Raw genomic sequence first — 16,096 nt, forward strand, 5'->3', positions numbered from 1 at the left:
CAAGGTATTACAGTGTATTACTGAATACTACAAGGTATTACAGTGTATTACTGAATACTACAAGGTATTACAGTGTATTACCGAATACTACAAGGTATTACAGTGTATTACTGAATACTACAAGGTATTACAGTGTATTACCGAATACTACAAGGTATTACAGTGTATTACCGAATACTACAAGGTATTGCAGTATATTACCGAATACTACAAAGTATTACAGTATATTACTGAATACTACAAGGCATTACAGTATATTACCGAATACTACAAGGTATTACAGTGTATTACTGAATACTACAAGGCATTACAGTATATTAACGAATACTACAAGGTATTACAGTATATTACCGAATACTACAAAGTATTACAGTATATTACTGAATACTACAAGGCATTACAGTATATTACCGAATACTACAAGGTATTACAGTGTATTACCGAATACTACAAGGCATTACAGTGTATTACTGAATACTACAAGGTATTACAGTGTATTACCGAATACTACAAGGTATTACATTGTATTACTGAATACTACAAGGTATTACAGTATATTACCGAATACTACAAAGTATTACAGTATATTACTGAATACTACAAGGCATTACAGTATATTACCGAATACTACAAGGTAATACAGTGTATTACTGAATACTACAAGGTATTACAGTGTATTACCGAATACTACAAGGTATTACAGTGTATTACTGAATACTACAAGGTATTACAGTATATTACCGAATACTACAAAGTATTACAGTATATTACTGAATACTACAAGCTATTACAGTGTATTTCTGAATATACTACAAAGTAATACAGTGTAAAATACGGGATATTACTATGTACTACACTGTATTACTGTATATTACAAAGATATTATGCTAGGCACTAGTATGTATACTAGGCAGTATTATGTGTTAACAACATTACGACGTTGATAAATTGCTTAACGTCGTGTGTCAGATGTCGTTGGAAGAATACGACAATGTCGGATACGACATATTCACAGACTAAATGGATCCTTCCATGAAGTGCTTCCCGTAGGAAAATGTTTATTGATTTATTGCACTGTATACGTGACCTTGGTATGAGGTTGGTAGATTACCTTTATTTAGTGTATCAAAAAAACCATTTTAGCTGTTTTGTAAACCTCTTTGAAAACTTAAATTTAAACCTCTGCCGCTTTTAGCCTTTATGTCTTTTAAAAAATTATGGTTATGAGACAATCTACAGGGCCGAATTTAGACTTCAGCGGTCACTTTTCGACACTTGCCTAAACTAATAATTTGTCTAAAAGCAACGCATAATTTTATTAAGGTTCTGCACCAAGGACCCGTGTTATTATTCCCACTCAGGAGTGTTTGCTGAGGCTTAACTACAATATGGTTTTCTTGGTAGTCGAACTGGATGCTGCATTTCAAACTGCTGAAATAGGTAAATAAGCAAAAGGTTCTGGAGCACCCTAGATCCAACATAAGGGGCTTACAGCGCCTCCTCCCCCTCAAGACACGCAGCTGTTTCATATACCGCGCAAGTTTTTGCTTCGCTTCGCTCGTAAATCCGCCTAAATTAAAAAGAAACCTGTACCCGCCCCTGTCCTAGGCTACAATCCTGGAAACAAATATTGAGACAAACGTCAGTTTTTTCGCTAGTCGCACTCTCTAGCAATCCTGCACTAATAATCCACGTCCAGGTTAGCAACAGTTAGCAAATTTCAAGAGTTTAGGCTCCGCCAAGTTCTAATTGATAAATAAACCTTGAAAAATTTTAAATGCATAAATCTTTTTCGCCGTTTCGACGTTTTCGCCATAATCAAAAGATCTCATCTAGCGTATTCCATGACGAGTTCCATGAACACATCAACGGCCTACATGGACAAATCAAATTCACTGTTGAGCTTGAACACGATGGAAGTATCGCTTTCCTGGACACTTTGGTCAAACGCAAGAATAGTTCCATTTCAGTTTCAGTGTATCGTAAACCAAAACACACTGACCAGTACCTTTACTTCGAATCAAACCATCAGAAATCTTGCAAAAAAGTGTCATATCTTCATTACTGGAGAGTAAAATAGAAATTCGACGTGTAAGAAATGCATTAATCGCAAATAGATACAGTCATAAAGTCATCACGCAAGTAGAAAATAAAATGAAGAGAAGATGCAACGGAGACAACAAGGAAACATCAGAGGAATTTATCGCATCAGCATTCCTACCCTTCGTACCAGGTACCAGAGAGATCCTTCGTCGAGTTTTAAGGCAACACAAGATCAAATGCATTCTTAACGCTAAAGACACCCTAAGAATCACTTTGTCTGCCTGGAGAAACAAAGTAATGTTGTTTACGAAATCCCGTGTAAAGATTGCGATGCAGTGTATATAGGCGAAACAAAAAGGAAGTTTACGCAACGAGTACAAGAACATATGCGTGCAGTGAGAAACAGAGATGTGAAGAAAAACGAAATTGCGGTCCATAGCTGGAGCAGAAGTCATCAGTTTAATTGGGATGAGAAGAAAATCATTGACAGAGAATCCAGAACAACGGCCAGGAAGATTAAAGAAACCATCAACAGTGTAGAACGTAACAAACACATAAACAGCATCTCGTATCAACTTCCTGAGATTTGGTTACCAGCCCTACAGAAGAAGTAGTTACCTACATCTAGGTCCGAAAATGTTAATTACCTTAATTAACTGTAATTATCAGCTCGTTTCTGATTCGTTAATTTTTATGAATTTCGATCCTCTGCAATTTTATAAATACACGCGCAACATCATTTTACTTTGCCCGATGATGGGAGAATGATCTCCCGAAACGTCGCTTACTAAACTATCATGTTCAAGAAATGATAAACTTTCCACAGTAATGCATAAATCTAATATATAAATTAGCCCATTCAGCTACTTGTGGTACGGAAATTAGCTTTGAAATTAACTAATAGCAATACTTATCTTTGTCCCCAGGGTTTATTGCCTGATGCCAAAGCCGCTGGCGTTTTCTTGACTGCTAACAAGCCGCCGGCCTCGATGTTAAAAAGGCAAGAACTTCTGGAACGAGGTTATACAGTTCTACCGTTAAACACACGTACTTTCAGGCGCAAAATATTAGTTTTTAAAATATCGAATTACAATGACGTCTGTTTGTAGAAAGTAATGCTCGTTTCCCACCACGATTTATACTGTACTTTTTAATAGATTTAAATGAGATTTTAAAGTTAAAGTTATTTCCACTGCTACAAATGTATACACAATTAGTTGTGTACAACTGTATATACTTGTATAATGTACAGATATAACCACGCCGTACTAATAATATAATGGTGATTTTAAAGCTCACGTTTTTTACATCAATCATATTTGGTGAGTCCCTAATGAATCAACATCCAAGAATGGAATGTCTCTTTTGTTTTCTGCCAATTTAACCATTAACAAAACAAAGGTGTAAACTATTTATATTCTTCTTGTTTATCTAACTCTGCAGAATTGTACTCCAGTTTAGTCTTTACACGTGCTAAAAACAAGGTGTTAATATTAGGGACTTGTTTAAACTTTTTTCCAATCAAACTAACTTTATTGAAACCATCGTGGTTACATCTGTACAATATACAGTTTATTGTTTGCAACTTACCCAGTTTCGTCCCCAGGACTTGATATATGGCTTTGGGCAATATTTTCTCGTAAAAAATAATTTCACGAATCGGTCGATGAAATACATCTCCGAGAATTTATTTTCGCGAATTAATCTTTAAAACCTTTTACAGCCCAAATTAAGAATTTCTAAAAATCAAGAGCAACGTGGCTTGACTTTTGTTTCTTTGTGTTGTTCAACCAACCCCGTCCCCAGGGCATCTCGCATGTTTTTGGCTAAGCCTTATTAGTATCGCAATCCTCATGCCAAAAAGATACTAGATGCGCTGTGGACGAGGTTGTTTTTCGAATTAACAAATCCTAGTTGATTAAAGCATATATAAAACTATGTACCAATACAAACCGTTTCAAAAGACAAAAAATGAGTTGTAGTTGTATCAGGAGTTGTATTCGATAAATATACACAAAAATATTAATTTTTTTATCGAAGAAGAATAGATTTTACATTCTTAAGTATGGGAAAGTATGGTTCGGTAGAGCTTACAGAGGACAAAAAAAATCATCTCTTCACTCGTTACAGATGTGAGCGAATCAAATTTCTGATGGTGCGTTTCAAATGTTACAAAAACAAAGATTTAAAAATATTGTGCCCAGAGTTCATAGTAAGAAGATTTTGACCAAAATCAAAGAATTTACCAAGAATATTTACAAAACTAATCTACAAAATCTGTTGTGTTCTTCGTATATTTTAGTTTTCTGTGAAAAACTTTTTAAAATTCTTGATTCGTAAATTAATTTTTTCTGAAATTTAGGTTCACTTGCAACATCTATAAAGTGAACAGTTTTAAAGTAACAGTGTTGACAATGTTGAAAAATGTTGGAGTATGGTAAACGATATAAACAAACGATAAAATTCCACCACAGACAAAAAGAAAAAAAATATGCATATTAAAAAATAAACAATTTAAAATGACAATAGCCCAGAATTAAAAAAAGAACTATATTATAAATAAAAAATAGAAAATATAATTCAAGGTATCAATTTCCGCCTGCCAGTTGCAACAATAATTTCTTGTAATCACCTGAGCAATCATCCTGAAAAAAAGTTTAAAGAATCAGCTTTAAATAACAGATAACAAACATATAAAAATCAATGTGAAACACTAAGGATAAAAAAACTTCCTGGGTAAATTTAGAGATTATCTGTGCTGGCTGAGTGTTAATCTAGGTACTTCGTATTGAAAATCGCCCTTGGAATCCCCGCCCTGAAAGTATTAGCTTTCTGTAGTCATGTTAATAATTCATGTTTTTCTCGGGTTTCACCGATGTTTGACTGAAGTTTGCCCCATGTTCTGCGTTGAGTATTACAGTTGACTCTCGAAAACTCGATAGAGAAAAAGTTTGGGCTAGCGAGATTATGTTATCAAAAAACGGCTGAAAGAAGGAGAAGTGACACATACATTATTACAAGGCAACCTTAATTCTTATCTGCAGTGTTACACCTTCAAAAAAATTTTCATTCGCCTTCTGTTCAAAAGGTTCCCTATTTTCAAAAAACAACAACAGAACTTCCTCAAAATTCGTTAAACAGGGAGAGATTGTGAAGAATTATAGAAAATTTGAGTTATTAATTTTAAAAAAATGTCCAAGAGAACAAGTAAAGGTTTGAGCATCCCACTTTATTTACAGTATAAAGATTTTATTTTTTTTACATATTTATTAATCAATGCCTTGTAAAATATAGTTCAGTCGTTATGGACATATATTTAAATCTGTTTTTAATGTGTTGATTGCTTCATATACGAGCTTCTGCTACCAACTGCTATTTCATATGTTTAGATTTATACCTACTTTATTCACACTTCACATTTCACATTTAACTGAAACAAGTGAAGATTATAATAAATAATGAACTATAAGCTGATGTGTTTATCAGCTCATAACTTATTATGTTCGCTTATAAATTTTGTTTCGTTTCAAAATAAGCGTGACACTTGGTCATCTCACGACATTCTAGAACACATTTAGTGACCTTATTGAGTGCGGGATGATTAACACTACACCACAGCGCTAAAAATTTCATGAGCTTCTCTGCGTTAAGCCGCAGTTCTGCCAAATCCATTTTCAGATTTTTTTCTGCGTTGTAGAGCATGTATTAGCTTGACTGTGGTTTAACTTACCGAGATAAAACTAGCGAGAGTCTTTCCATACATTTTTTGAAACTGAGCTTTTATTTGCACCATATCTATTTCAGAGCGTGAAACCATGATACGAATTAATGTCTTATCATCTGTGCCGAGACCCTACAAACAAGCAAAACAACGTTAACGCAATGCATACTATGAAACAAGCGATAAAATGTCTGCGTAGACTGACCTTCATGGACCAATGTAGCCGCTCCGCGAAGAAAGCAGCTCTGTCAGATGCACATTTCACTAAAAGTTAAAAAAAAAAAAATGAAAAGATGTGGACAGGTTCTTCAAGACACAAAAGGGACATTATGATTTTCATTTTAATAATTTCCTTAACATGAACAAGTTAAATCAACCAAAAAAAAGTTAATTTTGAGTATTCGGCGGGGTCAGAAATCCTTTTAAAAACGAAGCAAATGGTAAGCAACACTCTAGTTTGAGTAAAAAAGCAAAAACTGGTATTACATAGCAAGCGGTTTCGGGACTTGTTTCACCAGTTACATGAGTTTCAAATGACATGTGATTAAAACTAATGTTTCATTTTAGTTGACGCACGAGCCAAACAAAGCCAACAAACACGTGAATTTGAACTTCCTAAATAGACAGTCAACTGGCAGCATTAGTTAAGCTCGTAATGCCACTATCGTGGAGCTTTTTTTTCAAATTTTTTTTCGATACTTTGTTAGTCGCAACTTTATAAGGAAATTGAAATTCTGCAAAATCTCCGATTTCATTTCTCTTTAGGTAGTATTTTTTAACGCCTTCAAGATAAATCTTTTATATAATTTCGAACATGTTAATTCATTGTTTGATCTTACCGACAGCTTTCATTCCGTCCTTCAGATCACCAGACATTTCACTCGAAATGGCCTGTTGCAAGGTTCGTTTAGAGATCTATTAAACAAATCGAAAAAAAATATCAAGTGCCGAAATTAAAATGAGTTGTATCATTATATTAGGGGACTTTACGAAACAAGAATGGAGACGATCCAACGACATTGTTAAAAACTTTTCATTGAAATCCGACATATAAAAAGCGCCAAAAATTTATTACGAAAAATTTAAACGAAAGTGACAACGTGAAATACAATAAAAACAAACAAAGACGTTGAACACACAAAATTTAGAAGAAAAAAAATTATATTCACTTTTTCTTCGTGCTTTTATCAATAGTATATCCATATGACATTTTTACTTCGTTAAAATATCCGACATTCTATCCACAACCTCAATCCATTCTTTTCGAGTCGAAGAGAGAATGGCAACTTTGCTTAAGGGTTTTACCCTGATCTGCACATGCGCATTGAAAAAATAATATTTACGCTGTCATAAGAAATAAAGTCCTTGTTTCGCAAGGTCATTATTCGTAGGAGAAATACGTATAATAAGTAATGCCGAAAATGATCGCTACCTTCCTGTACTCTTCAAACGTAAGACGAAGTTGTGGAAAACTTCTAGTAGCAAGTATAACATTAAATCTAAAATAAAAAAAATTGTTAAAGTTATAAGCGGTTGTTTTCTTAAGAAGTTTTCGCTGCAAGAATACTACAAGTAAGAAAAAAAAACACTACCTTGATTCGTCTGTTCCCCATCTCGCTTCGCCTGCTTGATATAGTGCCTGAGGAGTGGTTAAAAAATAAACCCTTATCAACATTTTTATTAATACGTGATGCATGGTGCCTACTAGGTGTTAAGTCCTCATTTTTCTAACATTTTTTGATCTGAAACGTCCTATTTATTGGGACCTTTTTTTACCCTAAAAATGCAAAATTATTACGAGAAAACAGTGTAAAAAAATAATGTTTTTTTTTAAAGAAGACCTGAAATTCTATCCTTCCCAATTTTTCAAAAAAAGATACTTCTGATTGACTATTTCAACCTAGATTCCTGATATTTTTCCGACATATTTAACAAATTGCTTTATGCCTAACTTTTTTTAATACTTTAACAACATTTTGAAAATTCGTGACAATTCCTGACTTGCCTGTCACTCACAGAAATTGAAACCCTATAATGCGATTTAAGAGAAAATAAAGAAGGGCGAAAAAATATAAATACCGTAATGCTTCGAATAAACGCCCGGGGCGTTTATTAAATTTTTTGACATTTTTGAGGGCGTCTATTCGACACAACAGAAAATAAAAGATATTTACATGTTCTAAAGAATGAACTTCAAAAGGGAAAAACTAAATTTCCAACCTTAATCCTAAGATTTAGGAAAAAAAGTAAGTAAGTATACTTTTATTATCGCCTCGAATAAATGCCCCTTATGACGGAGGGGCGCCTATTAGAAAGGGGCGTCTATTAGAGGAGGCGTTTATTTAAAAAATAACTGAAAAGGAGGGGCGTCTATTCGAGGGGGCGTTTAATAGGAGGGGGCGTTTAATAGAAGGGGGCGTTTATTCGAAGCATTACGGTAAATAAGAAGATATAATGAATATTAAATAAGACAAAATAAAATCATACTTGAGCATCCTCTGCTGCTTTGCGATGATCCAGCGGTTGGTTTTCTAATCGAGAGCCCTATTTCAAACAGTATTATTATTGCTATGAATAGAAGTATAGCAATAAAGTTGCTAGCTTAATTTTTTGACATGCTCCAGCTATAAAAATAGATATTTTAAAATAGAGTCAAATTTGAGGACTTTTACTGAGAATTCTTAAGCTTTTTTGGGCAGGTGACGGTAAATTCATATAAAATTTTGAGGAGAATTGAGGATATTTTAAAGGTAATTTCATGAATGAGGAACATTCATGAAATTATTTCTGCGTTCTTGTAGTATTTCTATGCATTTTGGAAAGAAATACATAAGAAATATTGAGGAGATTTGAGGAGGAAGTTGTTAAAAAGTCTATTTTAGGAAATTTGAGGTGTTTTGAGGAATGATTTAGAAACGTTCGTCTTACTCGTGTAAAAAGTCAATCAGTATCGCAAAAAATATTTTCTTTCGTTATTGTAGATAACAGCTGCATATAACTTAATATATCAATTTATATTAAGTTAAGTTGAACAAACAATATAATGCATGCCTTTTATTTAATTTTTTTTAAAAATAATCAAAGCACATTCCTACTTGTACTAAGGACACCAACAGTCTTCTAAAATGACCCGATGTTTCGCCATGAATTTCTTTTTCCAAATCTTTACGATACACTAACAAAAGAAATCAACAAGAGTAGAAAATTTTTAACAACAAAGTAAAGATCAAAACATGTGTGCAAAATACACAAAACATACGCCTTTTGTATGCATGTGATGCCGCTTGTATTTGTTTGTTTGTTCTTGTGCATAATACTTCAATGAGAGCTGCTTCATCTGTTCCCAAACCCTAATAATAAATGGTATTGAAACTGGAATAATACCAACAATTAGGATTAGAGTTGAGTGTGGTGGACTTCACCAGAAACAAAATTAGAAGAAAAACCCGATGCAGAAATGTTAAGACTGGTAAATATCAGGCAAGATTTAGTAAAAGAGTATACCTTCATGGCAGAATATAACTGATATGCATCGTATTCATCAGCTGGACACATCAAAGCTAATATTGCAGTCTCGTAATTTCCACTCAACTCGCTTCTTAGTTCTTTTAATAAGTCCTACAAGAGAAGTAAAAAATTATATAAATAAATATGAAAAATATACAGCAATTTCGCCAAACCAAAAAAATCTAAGGTCTTGATAAGTTTTTAAGGTTCCCTTAGGTATATTCATCATCATCATATCATATGTTCTGGGGTGTTTTCCAATGCTTTTACTATACTTTAGAAATATTCATATTTTTCTTAAAAGAATGATGGATATTCAGGTTTATCATAGTCATCTAGTCTGATTTTAAGGTTTTCAGAAACAAAATTAGTTGAAAGCTTGACAAAATTAATTGAATTTTTCACAGCGAAAAAAATCTAACCAAAATGAAAAACAAACAAATCGAGTTTTAGACCTACTTTTCCATATAACGTTGCGAATTCTAGCTTGATTTGTTGTCTTTGCCTGTTGGAGCGAGTGGATATTATGTGAGTAACAGCCTTTTCATCAGTACCTATAAGCACAACAATACCCTAGTGTGACACAAATGCACAGAAAAACAGATGTTATACAATTACCAGAGTTTTTTAATACATACCAAATCCTTTCATTGCTTTTCGTAAAACTTCAGCATCCTTTTGTGCATTAAATCCCTGGAAATCCTTAACTGTTCCTTGAGTTTCTGGTTCTTTCGGTATATTGCTCTATATCATTAAAATAAGGTAGCCTAAAGTCTGTGGAGAAATCCACTTAGAAAGACAATTGTTTAAAAGATAATTGATTTTAAATATATTGATGGCACATCAATACACAACTTATCTTAAAATAAATATTTAAACATTAGGACTTGTTGTGTAGAGCTTAAAATGCTGATCAAAATAATGTATATGATCATGCGCTTTAGGCAAAAGGTTAAAGGTATTGGTGCTTAAGCACATTTTTGTGATGCCATCAACCTTTTCATTTTAAAACGGAAGGTTGGTTCATTTTTAGTCTCAGGTGGCCCTTATACCCACATAGGAGAGGAGGATTATTGAAGATATTATTTCGGTTTGTCTGTTCAGTATTCATATTACTGTGGAAAGTTTATCATTTCTTGAACATGATAGTTTAGTAGGCGACGTTTCCGGAGATCCTTCTCCCATCATCGGGCAAAGTAAAATGATGTTGAGCATGTATTTATATAAACAGGAGAGGATTTATTATTTATACAAACAGGAGAGGCAAGAAGAAATTCGACGTGTAAGAATGCATTAATCGCAAATGGATACAGTCATAGAGTCATCACGCAAGTAGAAAATAAAATGAAGAGAAGATGCAACGGAGACAACAAGGAAACACCAGAGGATTTCATCGCATCAGCATTCCTACCCTTTGTACCAGGTACTAGTGAGATCCTTCATCGAGTTTTAAGGCAACACAAGATCAAATGCATTCTTAACTCTAAAGATACCCTAAGAAGCACTTTGTCTAAACCAAAAGACAAAATAAACCTGGAAGAACAATGCAATGTTGTTTACGAAATCCCGTGTAAAGATTGTGATGCAGTGTACATAGGCGAAACTAAAAGAAAGTTTAAGCAACGAGTACAAGAACATATGCGCGCAGTGAGAAACAAAGATGTGAAGAAAAACGAAATTGCGGACCACAGCTGGAGCAGAAGTCATCAGTTTAATTGGGATGTGAAGAAAATCATTGACAGAGAATCCAGAACAATGGCCAGGAAGATTAAAGAAACCATCAACAGTGTAGCACATATAACAAACACATAAACAGCATCTCGTATCGTATGATTTGGTTACCAGCCCTACAGAAGAAGTAGTTACCTACATCTAGGTCCGAAAATGTTAATTACCGTAATTAACTGTAATTATCAGCTCGTTTCTGATTGGTTAATTTTTATGAATTTCGATCCTCTGCAATTTATAAATACATGCTCAACATCATTTTTACTTTGCCCGATGATGGGAGAAGGATCTCCCGAAACATCACCTACTAAACTATCATGTTCAAGAAATGATAAACTTTCCACAGTAATAAGGAGAGGAGGACTTTAACTTTTCTGAGCAGTTATATATTTTGGCCTTAAACTTACAAGTGCAATGAAATTTCTCCACTGATTTTAATAATGTCATTAGGGTATAATATAGTGTATTACAATTACAAATTCTAAGACCTGTCTTGAATTAAAAAGAAAAACTGTAATTATTGTTGCAAAGCATCAGCATCCATGCACACAAACAAGGTGAATTAACAACCTGCTTTTAACATACCAGTATAAGTTAAAAAAAAGAAACTTACCGACGACGGACTAGGAGAGTGACTTGCTGTAGGAGTAGAGTATGAAGGTTTGGTTGATGCCCCACCAGCATATGGGGGTTGTGCAGGTGCTCCTCCATAAGACTGCTGTGTAGGTGCCCCACCAGCATATGGAGGTTGTGCAGGTGCTCCTCCATAAGACTGCTGTGGTGGTGCCCCACCAGCATATGGAGGATGTGAAGCAGCTGGATAAAAACCTGATGTTTGCTGCTGAGAGTACCCTCCATGGCTAAAATTAACAGCAGCAGAAGCAGCAAGTGCCACACCCTAAAATATAAACATTTTTAAGTTGTCAAATATATCACTTTACTGAGAACATTTTGATTAACCACAGACTGTCTGAGTTCATTACATTCCACAAAAACATTAGTACCCAGATTTATATCCATAATTTGCATCGAAAAGCATTTGCAAATTTATGTCCCACGAAATCTACCTTTTTTAGATTAAAAGACTTGCTTTATGTCTTTGTACATCATTTGACAGATACATATTTTTGTTGTTGGTTGTCAGATTATCCTTTATATGAGATATTCTCTTGGTAAAAAAGCATTTGCTTTTAACACTTGATGTTTTTTTCTTGTTTGTATAAGTGGCACTGGTGGGCATGTTTCATTGTTTTATCCCTCAATTGAACTGCCTTGAACGCAGCTGCCAGAGAGAAAAATCTGGTAAATGTTTAATTTTACTATAAAGAATTTGAATCATGACTCCATATGCTGTGCAATACCATTTCAATGTATTCTTTAGGACACTTCTCGCATTTGTTCACCTCCTTGTTACTAGGCCTAGTCTCCTTGTTTTACATTTGAAAAAACAGTTATTTTACAAAAGTATTTATAAGTATTTGCTAGCAAAGAGTTTACTGCTTTATATAGGTGTAAAAGCACTATAGTATATTTCACTCATACATACTGCAGAACACTCACCTGCATTGAGGGAGGTCCAGGTTGACCATATGGTGCCCCAGGTTGACCATATGGTGCCCCTGCACCAGGCATTGGCATTCCTATAACATTAAAAAATACAAAAAATCACTTTAAATAAAAAGTTAGCAATTTTGTTGACGAATATTAATATAGCTTTGGGTCCCATGAAGTTGATAGACAAAACTTAAAATGATTCATAAAGATAACAAAATGTCACCAATGAATTTATAAAAAAATTACAGGTTTAGATAATCTCAACAACTGAACACATCGCCATGAAATCCAATATTAAAACTGCCTTCTAAATTCACTAGCATTTTTTAAAAAAATGCTGATTAAGAAAACCTGCTAATTTTTGGCAAAACTAGTTTAATACATAATATATGAAAATAACTCTCTCTTATTTTCTCTAGAAACGTGCATTTTTACACAATTGCTATGATTTTAATAGACTTTACATGGTTTATCATAAAAAATATTTTCTGGGAATTGCATTCCTAGTACATTATTTCAGGACTTTAAACCTAATTCAATTACATAGGTTAATATTTATCATAGCACATCCGTATTTCATTCTCAAGAGAGAATGCTTACAATTGATTAAACTTAATAACAATAAAAAATTGCATTCACACATGGAGTAAAAATTTTATTTACGCCATATGGTTAAGCTGTAAACATCAATGTACCATCAAAGTTTTGATATTTCATCCTACCGTACCTCCACCAGATGGATAAGGGGTTGCTTGTCCATACCCAGCATTATAACCACCTCCTGGCAATGGCATTGAACCACCCTAAAAAACACAAGAGTAGAATTTTACACTCCATACAACATTACATTATATAAGTTACATAACTATGATATTATAAAAACAACAAAACAAACCCCTCCAGGTTGTGCTAGGCCATCAAAACCAATAGTAGGTGCAGGAGCTTGTTGCTGTGGTGGTGGTGGGTACCCTGGATTTGGTGGATAGCCATAGCCGCCAGCAGGAGGATAACTCATTTCTATATATTCTAAAAATTTTAATTATCAATAATTATCAATATCAGAAACACATTTTTCAAGGTCAGCAAAACTTCCAGACAAAAAAGTTTTTCCAATTTGAGTTAATATTAAACTTTTAAATTGTTTGGTTCTGTTTATAGAAAGCCTTTTGTTGTCATTTAGCCCTAAGACATGGAGTAAAAAGTGGATGCTGTTTATGATAATAAGAGAATGGTGCCAAAACCAACCTGAGTTAAATTTTTATGGAAATAGATCTATTAATCTGCAAACTGATATTCAACTAAGAGACAATTCATTTTAATTGTTTTTTTCATTTCACTTATGAACACCCCAGAACTTAGAGCACTTGTGTTCACTTGGACAGCTTAAAACTATCCTAAAAAAGATTGGTAACATTGGGTTAGCTAATATCATCATAAAATTGATATAAAAGAATGTCTCTTTTCGATATTTATAATAAAAATACCAATCTAAAGAGAAAAAAGTTGTTTTACTTGAAACTATCACAAAAATATTATGTTATTCAGGGTTTGAATAAGCAATTCGCAATTTCCAATTTGTGAGACGAAATGCCATTTTTGTGAATCACTTTTCGAAAAAAACGATAAAATTGTGAATTGAATATTTTTGTATCACTTTGTTGTCTTTTTTTGCAATATTAAAAATTAATCATTCCTTCTTTTTGTTTGTTGTGTTTCCATTTAATTCTCATGTTTTGCTTAATTATTTCATGCTGAGAGAAGAAATAATATCTCTTTCCGTTAGCGTGTTTCACTTCTACATATTTAATGAAGCTTGAACTGAAAATATGTGAGCAAGTTTCGTAACATTTTCTTCTGAAAAGCCAGGGTTTTTTATAAGAAATACACCTTTCCTGACTTTCATAAATTATAATAATTATGACATCATCCAAAATTTTATAATGGCTCTATGCTCTTCAAATTAGGTATTTAGATAGAATATCAAATTATCATGACAAAGCTGAAGTTTTTAGAGCAATATGATACTCCGGTTGGATTTCATTTAGATTTGAAAAAAATAATTATTTTGAAAATGAGGCTATTCTTAGAAAGCTCGGCTATATGAAGGGTTTGACCATAACTTTCAATGATTGCGCAAAATGTTTACATGTTAATTTATCATAAGGCCGTTGTTTAGATCCAAATATAAAATCAAACCTAACATTTGCTTCTAAAAAGGTGTTTTTATTATAATAAATTGTTATTAAAACCTTACTTATCAACCACAGCTCATTAGAAATGATAGCGGAAAATATTTACCTGTTAATTTATCATAAGGCCCTTGTTTAGACAAAATTATAAAATTTAAATGTTTTTTTTTTTAAGTTTTCAGTTTCAATATCATCAAATAGTTCAATTAATATTATTAACTTCTTATGAGTAAAGTTGTGTGTGCAAAAAAAGGCTAAAAATATAATAGATAAAAATAAATAAAATAAACTTGAAAGGTGAAAACATGGTGGCGTAATGATTTATTCGGGAAATTTTAATGACCAACAACGCAATTTTATTGCATAATATATTTCGAGTTTTTGTAACTCATCATCAGATTTATTCTCTATAAAACAAATAAATAACAGTTTAAAAAACAGTTTTATTAAAAAAAATTATGCACAGCTTAAAAACAAATACTAACAAATGTTCATTAGTATTTGTTGTCACTTCTTACTCACAATAATGTGAGTAAGAAGTGACATCAGCATTAATTTTTTAATGGTCATGCCAACCATTAAAAAATTAACTTTTTATTCTTGAAGTTGTTTGCTTATTTCTGTTTTAAAAAAGGAAGTATAGAAAGTGAATTTAATAGAAGGGTTTGACTGAGGCAAGAAATATTCCTCATTTTCTCACGAATGTTTACCAACATGAAATATAATAGTTTTTCCCATGGTCAGAGCCTTGTTCTTACAGTTTATAACGGTTTACTTCCTTTTCTAATTCCCAATAAGACGATTTTAAAAAATTCAAAAGATGTATTCAAATGTTGCTTGACTGAAACTGTGTGTAGCTACACACAGTTTCTTCACTATCATAGCTGAAAACTTCAAAATATTAGCTACACACTTTTCTTGAATTCACAATGTGCTCTTTTAATATACAAAAAGTCATAAAGAAATAGTGGACAACTTAAACTCTGAAGAGCTGGCACACACTACTGCTACTCGACTTCTTGTCTTGTGGGCTCTTGTAGTGTGGTGTGTCCCCTTTTTCCTCGTATAGATGGCTTCATGTGTCACTTCTGCTGTTGTTGCTAGCTTGTCATAATTTTCTTTATTTGAACTTTGCTAAATGTTATAAATTTCACTTCTCTTACCTGATTATTGTAGTTTATCTTTGTGATTTTTTGGGCTGTCCAGTGTAGTTCTTTGCAAGCTTTTTTATGTCCGGCAAGTCAGCGCAGGGGAATTTTTCCAAGAATGCAAAAAGAGCACTCTACGCGCTTCATTTTGAAGTAGTGGTGGTGTTGTGATTGTGGTATAATTAATAACCATGGTGGAGTACAAG

The 16,096-nt window shown here is 33.2% G+C and overlaps 1 protein-coding gene across 1 annotated transcript; it reads right to left on the reverse strand.

The window, feature by feature from the left end:
• Positions 1-4,025: 4,025 nt before the first annotated feature.
• LOC130655998 (annexin-B12-like) lies at positions 4,026-16,050 on the reverse strand. Its single transcript, XM_057458832.1, has 17 exons — positions 15,906-16,050; positions 13,449-13,579; positions 13,281-13,356; positions 12,560-12,639; positions 11,613-11,897; positions 9,910-10,015; positions 9,731-9,825; positions 9,269-9,382; positions 9,024-9,114; positions 8,860-8,939; positions 8,252-8,308; positions 7,357-7,403; positions 7,197-7,263; positions 6,604-6,679; positions 5,970-6,028; positions 5,774-5,896; positions 4,026-4,688 (listed from the first exon to the last, which is right to left on the reverse strand). The coding sequence occupies exons 2-17, from the start codon at positions 13,566-13,568 to the stop codon at positions 4,632-4,634; spliced, it is 1,533 nt and encodes a 510-aa protein (XP_057314815.1). The 5' UTR covers positions 13,569-13,579; positions 15,906-16,050; the 3' UTR covers positions 4,026-4,631.
• Positions 16,051-16,096: the final 46 nt, after the last annotated feature.

Source organism: Hydractinia symbiolongicarpus, chromosome 8 (assembly GCF_029227915.1).
Source record: "Hydractinia symbiolongicarpus strain clone_291-10 chromosome 8, HSymV2.1, whole genome shotgun sequence".
Lineage (NCBI taxonomy): Eukaryota > Metazoa > Cnidaria > Hydrozoa > Anthoathecata > Hydractiniidae > Hydractinia > Hydractinia symbiolongicarpus.

Bases quoted from the DNA above. Each gene is read 5' to 3' on its own strand.
- LOC130655998 (XM_057458832.1), bottom strand. From the start codon at position 13,568: ATGAGTTATCCTCCTGCTGGCGGCTATGGCTATCCACCAAATCCAGGG. The intron at 10,016-11,612 runs GTAAGTTTCTTT...TTAATGATATAG, and splicing joins ACTCTCCTAGTCCGTCGTCG to AGCAATATACCGAAAGAACC. The intron at 7,264-7,356 runs GTAGTGTTTTTT...TTTTTATTTTAG, and splicing joins TGGGGAACAGACGAATCAAG to ATTTAATGTTATACTTGCTA.